At 37.4% G+C, this 12729-nt stretch overlaps 1 protein-coding gene across 2 annotated transcripts in view; it reads left to right on the top strand.

Annotated features, from left to right (window-relative positions):
• LOC132774295 (uncharacterized) overlaps positions 1-9637 on the top strand; it is a 30434-nt gene extending 20797 nt beyond the window's left edge. Inside the window, exons 6-9 of one of the 2 annotated variants that reach the window (XM_060774285.2) lie at positions 3166-3346; positions 4246-4393; positions 6595-6609; positions 8816-9637. In XM_060774285.2, the coding sequence (XP_060630268.2) occupies positions 3166-3346; positions 4246-4393; positions 6595-6609; positions 8816-9120 (649 nt within the window). In that variant the 3' untranslated portion in view covers positions 9121-9637. The remainder of the gene's footprint in view (positions 1-3165; positions 3347-4245; positions 4394-6594; positions 6610-8815) is intronic. The other variant, XM_060774287.2, reaches the window with a different exon arrangement.
• The last annotated feature ends 3092 nt before the right edge of the window (positions 9638-12729 follow it).

Genomic DNA, 12729 nt, shown 5'->3' with positions numbered 1-12729 from the left:
ATAATTGCTTCTCAGAAATTCCACCTATGTAAATGAAAGTTTTGAGAAGATTTACTTGGAACTAAAGAACCACATTTACTCTTTCATGCATGCAACGGGATTCACATGCCTATTTTCTTGCTGCAGTTTATCTTCTCCAAACTATGTGTGAAGATCAAATGTAATGCAGCACAGAAACTTGCCATATAGGGCCAGTGTTATTATCTCTTGAGTTTATGATTGACTCTTAGGTGTAATGTTCTTCACATCTACTAACCGCCTTTTAAAGGTAACAAATGCAGAAGGCCTGTTCTGGAAGAGTTGGGTAAGAATTGGGTTCTAGAAGAGGATGGCAAATCTGAACATGCATCAACCATGATGGTAGAAATGGTATATACTTGAGTATAAGCCGATCCAAATATAAGTCAAGGCACCTAATTTTACCACAAAAACTGGGAAAACTTCTTGACTCAAGTATAAACTGAGGGTGGGAATGCAGCAGTTCCTCATAAATTTCAAAATGAAAATAGATACCAATAAAATTACATTGATTGAAGCATCAGTTCATTAAAATGTTTTTGAATATTTACATAAAACTGTAATTTAAGGTAAGACTGTCCAACTGTGATTAAACCATTATTCTAACTTTCTTCAATGTAAATGTGCTTATGTATCCTTCCAATAATAATAGAATAAAATAATAAATGTTATAAAAATAGTAATAATAGTAAAATAATGGAAATGCAATAATTATATAAATAAAAATGTAATGTTTGTTTGTGGGATTAACATAACTCAAGAACCACTGGACAAATTGACACCAAATTTGGACACAAGACAGCTATCAGGCCAACAAGTGACCATCACTCATAAAAACACTGAGAAACACAGTGGAAGGGACTTAAAAAGCCAAAAAACAAAAAATTACAAGACATGCACAAAACCACACACACATATATATACACACACACAGCACATATACACATACTGGGCCACAGCAGCACGTGGCAGAGAACGGCTAGTAACAGTAATAATACAGTAAAATAAAAATGTAAAAATAATAATAGAGTAAAATAATAAATGTAATAACAACAAAAATGATAAAGTAAATAATAAATTCAATAATAATAATGATAAATAGAATAAAACAATAAATGTAATAATAATAGAGTAAAATAATAAATGTAATAATAACAGAGTAAAATAATAAATAACCAACTCGACTATAAGTAGAAGGGGCCTTTTTCAGCCCATAAAGGACTGAAAAACTCGGCTTATACTCGAGTATATACGGTATTTTAAGTAAAGGGTAAAGCAACAAAATAAGCCATTTGTAGTGTGAGCAGTCACCAGTTTCACCAGAAAATAATACAAGGATAACATAATTATTGTACATGCCACCTCTTAAACCAGGCACACACTGTTTCTTATGAAAGCAGCAGGTATTTTGAAGTATCATCTCAGCTTTCCTGTTAACAGCTTTGGTGTATTTCCATGAAGGAGTCAGATGCATGGAATTGTATAATTAGCCATAGTTGCATAGTAAAAAAACAAAACCACACCTCTTGAGGAAAGAGAATAGTTTGCGCTAATTCCGTCCTCTTCCTCCCTTTCCTAGCACCTACAGTTTTCCTTTATAGGTCTAGTAGTTATCAATAAAAAATGGTTATCACTGTTTAGTCAACATAGATATAATACAGTTAATCCTTTATAGCAGTAGAGCTATAAATCTGTTTTGTGATTCTTTGTTAATTGTAAATGTTTAGCTTAGCATAAATGATGGTCTGATCTGCTGACTATGTAGTTGAGTGTACAACTTTGATTGGCCTTTCGCAATTAGCTCCCCATTCTTCATCAAAATTGAGAGAAAGGGCTGTCTGTGGTCATCTCTGAAATAGTTGAATGCACAAGGTCTAATCAGACTAAACCGCAAAAAAGCGACATTTTTAAACTCGGTGTAGTGCCTCAGCAGGAATCCATCTCATGACTTTACTGTTTACTCTGGTCTGTGTTTAGTTAGAAAATCATACATGAACACAAGTTGGGATTTTTTGTTTTGTTTTTGTGACAGCCAAACACAAGTATGTAAACAAATTTTGTTGAGGAAATTAATTTGGACTGGATTCAGCCCTTACTATATAACCAGCATTTAAAATTTTGTTAATTTGGTTTCCAAATTGTTGTATAGTTCAGTAATAGTTTAAGTTCATTTATTCCTTATAGCAATGTCGTTCTGCTCTGACTGTCTAAGCATGTTTCTGTCCTGGAAAACAATGCAGTAAATACCACTGTGTCTCTTAACAAGGTGATGTACAGTGTCATTATTTTGCCTTTTAGCAACCTGATTTTTTTCTTGACCAGGAGTGAGCAACTTCCAGGCTCAGAGACCTTGTCCCATCCCTCTGCCAACCCCCATAGTTTTAGGCCAAAGAGTTGAGCAGTTATATACCCTCTAGCTCAGTGGTTCTCAACCTGTGGGCCATGGCCCAGCAGTGGGCCTCAAGAATGAAAATCCAGTCTGCAAACTTCCTTCCTATTTATTTATTTTATTTTATTTTCAATCCTTTCCTCAGAGCTAACAAGCCCCGCCCCATTTGGTACTAATGTTGGAGAGTGGTCCCTGATCAAAGTGGTCCCCATTCAAGTGGGTCCTGGTCAAGTGGCCTCTGGTCAAAAAAAAGGCTGCTCTAGCTGGATATGACTGGTCCTTTCCTATCATCCCTCCATCTCTGTTGAGTCCTAGGGATTTTTTTTTCAAAACCAGAAGTGGAAATTAATGAGAAAAGCTTTGAGACCAAAGCAGGCATATTACTAGAAAATAGTCAGGAATGGTATTCTATACATGAGATTAGCCAACTTTCCAGGCTGAAAATTTTTGAAGTTAAAAAAAAATGGTTTTTTCAAGGTCCTATTTTGATCTGGACTCTGGACCTTGAGCCTTCAGAAAATCTCAAACGCAATTGTACTTGTGCTTCCTTACTGGGTCTGTTGGTGTGTAGCAGTTTTAGATTCTTACATTTGAACCAACGTAGTTTTCGCAGCCTTGAGGATCAGTGCTGGTTGACCATGCATGATCTCAAATGTTATATATTTTGTTCCTGTTCCCATTTTCAGCTGTGTGTTTTCTTAGTTTGGGTTCTGGTCGTTTTTCTGGACTGCTAATAAATTGCTGTGCTCCTGACACAGGATATGCCATTGTGAAGGAGATGACGAGAACCCTCTCATCACTCCCTGTCACTGCACGGGAAGTCTTAATTTTGTACACCAGGCTTGTCTGCAGCAGTGGATCAAGAGCTCAGATACTCGATGCTGTGAACTCTGCAAATATGAATTTATCATGGAGACCAAATTGAAACCACTGAGAAAAGTATGTTGCATAGTTGATAATCAAATGTCTTATATTGTTGGATGAAGAAATAGCTGTGCATTTCTTCATTAACTCCTGGGGCTACATAGCTTGTAAGGAATCTCACATGGCAGATGTCTGAAGCAACTATTTATCTTGATTTGGCTATATATGGTCAAGAGATGCAAGATAAATGGGACTTGATATCTGGGGCAACCAGATCATGTGACTGTGGTTGAAAAAGAGAGTCCTGTCTCTTTATCAGTTGTAAGCAACTGTGCTGCCAGCAGGGGTCGATTTTCTTCCATGTCAATTTCAACAGACTGCCTAACAGAACACCAAAAAGAAAGCTAAAGTAAAACTAGGAGCCCAATTCAATTTTAGTTTAACATGATTTGGTGTTGACTTTCAGCTGTTTTATATAAAAATACCTTGTCGATTGTGAGGTGAAGAGAAGGTATGACCATCTTTACCAAGTTATTTCACTACCTTTTTAATAGACCTTATGCCATTAAAAGTATAGTAAAAATATAGTAAAGGTAAAGGTTTCCCCTTGACATTAAGTGTAGTAGAGTCCGATTCTTGGGAGTGGTGCTCATCTTCATTTCTAAGCTGAGGAGCCAGCGTTGTAGGTAGACACCTTCTAGGTTATGTGGCCAACATGACTGCATGGAGCTACCTTCTTGCTAGGTAGCTCACCCCGTCAAGCGGATTTGAACCGCTAACCTTCCAGTCAGCAAATTCTGCAGCTTAGTGGTTTAACCCTCTGCACCCCTCATTAAAAATATAGAAGTGATAAATGTTCTCTTCAGTTTTGATATCAGTAATTCTTGATTGCCAAGTACTGAACAATGTGTCTGTTCTATAATATTCTAAAATCAACTCAAAGTATCTAACTCCTTGTTCTCTTTTCTGGCTAGTGGGAGAAATTGCAGATGACTGCCAGTGAGCGAAGGAAAATAATGTGCTCTGTCACTTTCCATATAATTGCTATCACTTGTGTCGTGTGGTCTCTGTATGTCCTCATAGATCGTACTGCTGAAGAGATTAAACAAGGGGAAACCACTGGTATGTTAACTTTGTTTTTTGGCAGCCAGAAAGATTTTGTGCTTTTTGTCACACTGATTATGCTCTGTTTTATATCTACCTCCCACAGAGAAATTCAGATGCAAAGGTTTTGTTGAAAAATTAAATACAAAATACCATATATGTTTTTCATTTGCACAAACCTAAAGCTGTGAATACTTAATCCTTAATTGTAACTTTTTGTAAGTTTTAAATTATATTCTTTTCAGTTGTAAGCTGTTTTTGGAGAAAAGTGGGATAAAAATATAATCATAAATATAGTAAAAGCAAAACACTGCTTAGAGAAGTTATAAGGAATCTTACAACACAGTCTCAAAACTCTGCTACACATATTAATGTTAGGAAAACCAAACATCCAGTGCAAAATTTAACTTCTGGCACACATGATTTTTCTAATGTGCAAAAACTTTGTTGCAGAAACACAATTGTGGGGTTTTGTTTTTGTTTTTAGCACAGCAAAGTGTTGAGCTGTCTTAAATATCCTATTGCTTTTTAACTTCTTCCATAAGTATATATCTGTCTGTATTTTTAGATTCTAAATAAGATATTTCCAGAAATACATTTAACTACTTACAGACAACTGTTACATATTTTCTATATACAGGTGCTTCAAAATTATGGACCCAATTTCAAAGCAGTATATTTCATGGCAACAAAAAGTTACAAGTCAGTTTAATAAGGTATTGGGTTACCTAGTTTTCCTAACCATTTTGAACCAGAAACAAAATTCAAAAATAAGTCCGTAAATTGAGAATATGTCATTAAACCATTATCTTGCTAATGGTTGAGGCTAGGGGCTGTTTGTGCACTGGGTAAAAGGTAAAGGTTTCCCCTAACATTAAGTCTAGTTGTGTCCGACTCGGGGGGTGGGGGGTAGTGCTCATCTCCATTTCTAAGCCAAAGACACCTCCAAGGTCATACGACCAGCATGACTGCATGGCATGCTGTTAACTCCCTGCAGAAGCATTACCTATTGGATCTACTCATATTTGCATGTTTTCGAAGTGCTAGGTTGGCGGAAGCTGGGCCTAACTACGGGAGCTCACCCCACTCCCTTGATTCGAACTACCAACCTTTTGGTCAGCAAATTCAGCAGCTCAGCGGTTTAACCCACTGTGCCACCAGGCAGCTCTAGCGGTAATCCTTTGAAACTCTATGCACCATCCTTTCAGGTGGAAGAGTCATTCATGGGTGGTTCACGGGTCTGCATTATAAGGCAAAGCAGTACATGGGCTCCTGTGTATCCAATCACTCACATTAATAAAAAAGTAAATTATTGATAAAATAAACTTATATTGGTACCATGTAATCAGTCCACAGTTTCTTTTCCCTCAGTACATTTTCTTACACTTCCTCTCAGCTTTCAGCATACAAATCAATTTCTTGAAACACATCAGTGATAATGAAAATACACACTGCCAGCAATTGTTGTCCCCAGTCATTAATTGCCTCCCAGGAATCCATTCCAATATTCAGTTTCCATAACATTGCAAATAATAAAAATTATATAATCTCTCTTTCAAATGCACACATTCCAGCTTTCTGCTACAAGTCATAATTTCTCTCCTTTTACTAAGTTCTGGATTAGCATGGGGCCCCTATGCATTAAGATGGAACCGGTAGTTTGTGGTTGCAGAGATCTAGCGATTTCAAATTGGGTCCATCTTTTTGAAACACCCTGCATTTTCAGTTTTCTCCTCTGTGAAATTCTCCTTTCTGTCCTACATGGTTGCTTCTGCTACTGTAGCTGTAGCACAAATGGATTTCTGTGCTTTAGATCCCAAGGAAGAGCTCCAAATATGAATGTGAGGTATTCCTCCCCCTTTAAATAGAACATGAAGAATACCTCACTATGTATTATCTTTTGTACTCTCTCAAACAATTGTTTTTGCCTGCTTTTACAAATGTCACTCCTGGATCCTGTCCAGATTGTCATCAGGGCCATTAATAGAAGAGTATTCTGGGCTCAGTCTGCATAGTTTGGTGCTATAGCTGTGGCTTTCCCATAAACAGTGGTCCAAGAAGCACGAGCATACAGAAAACTGAAGGGCAGTATAGCTTAATTTTGTTTCTGCCAGTTTAACTACTGGAATAGTAGAAGCAAAGTTGTGACTTCCATCATGTAGTCCTATGTAGAATTTAGTAAAATAACTGGTTCTATGGTCCCTTTTTTCTGCTCACAGAACTGCTGAATAAAGGTAAGTAGAGATAAGTAGTGGAAGGTAGTGGCCTGAGAAAGGCTTGGCAAGACTTGATTAGTTGTGTGTATACTTTCATTTCCTAAATGATCTTCCCTTGAATCTCTGTAGTTGGGAAGACAGCTAGAATGGAGTACCAGATCAACACTCCACTCTCGCTGTCAGAACCATTGATTGTAAATTCAGAATTGAAAAGAAGCAATGCTTAATGCAAACCAAAATTTAAGAGTTTCAACCCTAATTTCAGATTGAGATTTGTATGCAAAAAAGCAAAACTACAGCTAGTTTGCTAAGGCTCATTCAAACATACAAACCATAGTTATTAAACCATGGCTTAGGATTGTTTCCAAGCGTGATATCTTATTGTTCAGTAGAAATGTCATGTTATGAGCATGCAGACAAATGGACAGGTTAAGTTGATGCCCTCATCTTTCTGACCAAAATGAAACTAGTGACATTGAAATACTCCCAAATCACCAGATCCCATCTGATGTTGGTGTCATGGATCCATTTCTGGTGTGTTCAAGACACCAGAACACCTCCATGCCATGAGTTTCATAACCAAAGTTGAGGAATGAAAACATCTGGAGGCCCCAAGTGGGAAGGGGCCTAAGAACACAAACCAGCTCAAACTGGAGGACCTTAATGTTGGGCGAGTGGGCTTGTTAACAAAAGACCCTCCTCATGAATGTATAGCAGAGTAACTTATTAGCAGCGGTGTGACTCAGCACCAGTAGCCCAAAGTGATAAAAAGAACAAAAACACACAGATCAATATTATCTCTTCCATAGGAGGCTTTTCTTTATAGTAAAATAATATGGTTGCACTATTTACAACAACAAGGTTTCCATGACAAAAATAAACAAATGCACAGTAGCTTTACAAACAGCAGCCTTCACACTGGAGCTTTCTCACACGAAGCTTCTCTCATACAGAGGTTTACCTCACACTCCTTAGGACGACACTAGCTTTGGCCCACTAACTCCAACAGACTTCGGTCTATTCTTGCTCCTCAGGACAACACTAGCTTTGGCCCACTGACTCTAATAGACTTTGGCCTACTAACTCTTTCGGTACTTGATTCACACTTTTGTAACAAAAAAAATACCTTATTAATTTTTAATATTTCTGACACTGATGGCTGGATGGAGGAACTTTTGGGAGCTGAGAGAATAGGGTTTTGGGGATTGAAACTTGAGAATATGCCCATGTTTTCTTCATTTGCAGCTTTGCTATGTAGTAGTAACCTAGCATTTAAAAAAAATTCAAGATTTCTTTGTGAGTGAATTTAACTGCTACTAAGGTTCTTCAGTCATCATACTTTGGAGGCTAAGCAGGTTGAGACCCCCAGTGCTGTAGACTATATTTTAGAGGAAGGAAATGGCAGAAACGCCTCCGATCATTCCTTGCCTATGAAATTTATGGAGACACAGCAAACTGACAATATACATTCAATCCCCGAGTTACAAACATTCGACTTACAAATGACTCATAGTTAAGAACGGGGAATGAGACAACAGGAAGTGAGAGACATCTACCCCTAGAAAGAGAAATTCACTCCTGAAAGAGTTATTATGGGGAAAAGGTGTCTCAACTGAAGCTTTATACCCAATCTTTGTTTCCACAACAAACCAGATTTTTCAAAATGCAATTCTCACAGGGACAAAGTGAGGTGAAATCTTCTGAACGGGGGTACAGACAGCAAAACAAGGACCACAGGGGTTAACCCTTCCCCATGTGATCTAAAGTGTGTGTATGTATGTGTATGTACATACATGTACTAATATTGTCTGAAGTTACACTTTAAAATGTGCACATTCCAACTTACATACACATTCAACTTAAGAACAAAGCTACAGAACCTATCTTGTTTGTAACTTGGGGACTACTTGTACATACACATGATGTGAAGCCAAAGCAGAAGCCAAAAAAGTGAAGCCAAGGCAGAAGCCAAAGACTTTGCTCTTTGATGAATTTATTTGCTGCTCATTATAGATAACTATGCAAAATATAGAATGTGGCTTAATTTCCTCAGTGTGTTTGCATTACTTATTCTAGTGCATTCGTATTTTTTCCTTATATTTGAATGTTAATGTAAACCTCTTCCCCATGTTCTAGAAACTCTTGGATCTAAACATTTTATTGTGTTGTCTTTATTTAACAGGTACAGTGCATGCTAACTCAAAATGTAACAATCTTTCTGCAGGTATTCTAGAATGGCCATTTTGGACGAAGCTAGTAGTTGTAGCTATTGGTTTCACTGGAGGAATTCTTTTCATGTACGTCCAGTGCAAAGTCTACATACAACTTTGGAAAAGACTGAAGGCCTACAACCGTGTAATATATGTACAGAACTGTCCAGAAACAAGCAAAAAGAACATGTTTGAAAAAACAATGCTTACTGAGTCCAATCTTGAAAATGCAGATATCCTTGCGAGTCATCACACAGAAACTAACAGTTCACATTACACAGAACCTGAAGAATCCAGGGGAAACATTCTGCATATCTGACATACTTTTTTCTCTATGAAGATCTGCACCAGCATTATTTGCAACCATTTAAACTCAGCTAAGATTGAACTGATGGATTTTTTAAAATTACTAAACACATTATTACCAAGGCTGCAAATCTCAAGCTGACCTGCAGAGAGAAGTATGAGATGGATTACGTGATATGTAAATGAGGTGGACACCTTAAAGAACACATTTTTGTTCTCCAATTTTCTAGGCTTCTGAATTAATGGAAATACCTACTCCCTTTATTGTATGAGAGGTAGCTTTGAGCTAAAACATGCGATCCTGTGAATGTTTGCGCTCGTATGTCTGTGAATATGAATGACTTTCCTGCACAAAACTAGTGTAGTAGGGAGAAGACCCCTCGTTCCCAACTTTTAAGTCTTTAACTCCTGTGTAGATTTTAGTATTACCACAAACAGTTTGCTAAAACGTGAGACTTTGCTTCATGTTGTGAAAAAGCATAGAGCACTTTTAATCATTTTTATTTTATAATAAATTTTAAAGAATCTCATTTCACTTATGCTCCTTTGTTTTATTGAGAATCCATTTGTACCACTTGCCTTAAAACCACAGACAAGGAGAAATGATTTTTGAAGTCTTCCCGCTTTCTTAATGATTAGTCTGCATTTTTCCTAAAAGCATATTTTGCAAAGAATATTGTTTACACAATATTGGAACAGAATAGATGTCTTCATAAACACATAGAATGTTTGATGTAATCTGTTCAGTGTTTTGCTGGTCTGGATGGTCTCTGTTGAACTAAAGAGCCATGGTTCAGCCACTGTTACCATTTTAATTTCTTAGATAAATAAGAGAAAAGAAGAAAAAATACTGGCTTTTAAACCCATGTGCTTCTTTGCATAAAGACTGTTGGTGTGGCTGTCATCCATCATTTTCATCTGCAAATTTCAGGAAACATTACAAGAATGAATGAATTGTACCTAGTTCATGTATACAGTATGTGTGTGTATTGCGGGAAAAACAAGTATGAATTTCAGCGTGGTTGGAACGTGATCAGTTAACTCGGTGGTTCCCAACTTGTTTTTTACCCTAGTCCACTTGACTAGGGACCACTTTGACCACTCTTCAACATTGCTACCAAAAGGGTTACGAATCAGTTTTTGGTCAACTTTAGATTTGGTTTGGTTATTTAGGGTACTGATTCAGAAAATTGCATTGGATAGACCATATCAGCAGTAGCTTCTGATACAGAACATATGCCACCCTGTAGTCGCCATCTGCTTGCCCACAGAAAACAATATTTAATAAGCCTTGCACTATGAGGGTTTTGCAGGACCAGTCGCTCTTGTTGCAATGGTGTAATAGCGGTGAGGCTGCAGAAGACCATATTTTAGTTCTTGAGGACATTATCGGAGATTTTAAAAAGCAGCCAATAAAAAGGAGCAAGAAAGTTGGAGTGGGGGGTGGGAATGTGACAATACCTTTAAGTTTAACTAGTTTATTTTTTTCTATGAGCTATGGATGTACACCCACTTATTCGGATACACTCACAAATGGAACAAAGACCACAGACCTAAAGCTTATTTAGACAATTGTGGAAGTGTGATAGAATGTATTGGGATTCCAGAAAGATTTAAATCATGATCCTTGCCCCTGATTTCCAAATATCTGTGTGAGGTGATACAGGTCTTTCTGTTGATATGTGAAAGCAATAGATCTGGTTACCAGGTCTCCCAGAGTCTAAAAACCACCTGAGACAATTGCTTTTGCAATATGTGCAGTAGTGAGGACTCTGGCATTAGTATATGTAGTGCACTGTGTAGGTATTGTATTTGTTCATACCTCTGTGAATCAACTGAAAATTGTGAATATAATTCAATTCAGCCATTTCCCTTTTTAGTCTTCTTTTGTAATTTCCCTGTTCAAAGACCCACAACCTGTAAAGCACTTACTATGTGTCCAGGAAGATTGAAATATTCTGAAATTTGGTTTTGGCATTATGGATGTCAGATTTGTACCCGTTATCTTCTTGCATATTGACCATCCTGTTTGTCCAATAAGAACTGTAGATGGCATTATTGGGACAGAGTTCCATATATCATCACACTGGAGGAAGAGCAGATATGTTGTGTGTAATGTCATTGGTCCCTGTGATGCTACTGCCAGAGTAGATGGGGACACAGTTGGCATCTAGGTGTGTGGCAAAGTCTTGCCCCTTTATTACCATCCATGTTATGGATCCTTTTGTAAATGACCAGTTGTTGTAAGATATGGAGCTTCCTATAGGTCAATAGAGGTCTGCTTCTCAAAGCTTTTAAAAACCTGTACTATTCTCCAAAATTAGTTGTAATTAATTTATGATACATTTGAGTAGTCTCGGCTGGGGGTAGGTGATCACTGGGGGGCTCTGTTATTTTGTGTTTTGATCAGGATATTAGTCTTGCCTTGTGAATTCATTTCTTCATCTCCTTAGGTGGGTATTGTAGTTTAATGCCTGGTGATTTTGCTAGTTTTCTCATTTGGAATAATTTTGTTTGCTGTGGTCCAGTACTGCATTTGTGTTTAGAGGCTGAATTTCTTTTCATTCCTAGAAATACCTTACAGACCAGTGGTTGATGGCTTATGCATCAACACGGGATGATAATGTGTGCACTCCCACTTTGCTATTGTGTGTCTGCCTCCTGCAGGATTCTGGGAAATGTAGTTTAGGGCGGAGCCTTTGGAATTGTCAGCTAGAGAAATCCTCAGCTTCCCTAAACTACGTATCTGCAAGAGGCAGCCACACTATAACAAAGTGGGAGCACCCACTTTAAAATGCTCATGTGGTATTGTCTTGAATCCATGTCCTGTTACTTAGAGTTGCACTTACCTAAACTATGGTGCATCTACACCTTCTGAACTGTCTTCAAGGCATCCCAGAGAGGAGCACATTACAGCGATGGGACCTAGATGTTGCATATCTTTATTCCAACTATGCTAGATCATCTTAAGACTGATTACTTTACTGATGTACAGATCGAGAGATTGCTATTCGTCTGTATTTTTGTACTCCAATAAACAATGACTTTGATATTTAGTTCACACCAGTCAAACTTATTGCTAATTTTAGAGAAAATTCTGAAAGAAATCTAAACATCCTTTATCTTCCTTACTATCTTCATACCATATTTCTGCAGTAACCACTGACGTAATGACTTCTGAGATCAAGGTGTCACAGAGATACTCAGTTACTGCATTTCCTCAATTGTATGACACCATTGATTGTAAGACGCACCCTAATTTCAGTACCATCAACACCACCAATAAAAATGTGTAAGATACACCTGCGATTCTAAGACACACTCCATTTTTAGATGTTTATATAGAGGAAAAAGTTACAATTGAAGAAATACAATAAACGAAAAAAGGGGACTTTATAGCAATGTGATCTGCTAAAGATAACATAAAATTAAAAATTGTCAAAATAGATAATTACTTATTTTAACTTCAGCAACAACAGAATTAAAAGTATGATTCTCGGAGAGAGGAAAACTATTTCATGGCAAGATAGCCGCCAGAGAGATCCACTGTGAAGTTAATATCCTAGTTCTTTTTAATTCTTGCACTGAGCATGACTGAACAGGATCCTGAATAACTTGTAGT

The sequence above is a fragment of the Anolis sagrei genome, chromosome 4, assembly GCF_037176765.1.
Source record: "Anolis sagrei isolate rAnoSag1 chromosome 4, rAnoSag1.mat, whole genome shotgun sequence".
Taxonomy (NCBI): domain Eukaryota; kingdom Metazoa; phylum Chordata; class Lepidosauria; order Squamata; family Dactyloidae; genus Anolis; species Anolis sagrei.
Note: the sequence above shows the minus strand (reverse complement) of the source record. Positions and strands in the feature narration are given on the sequence as shown.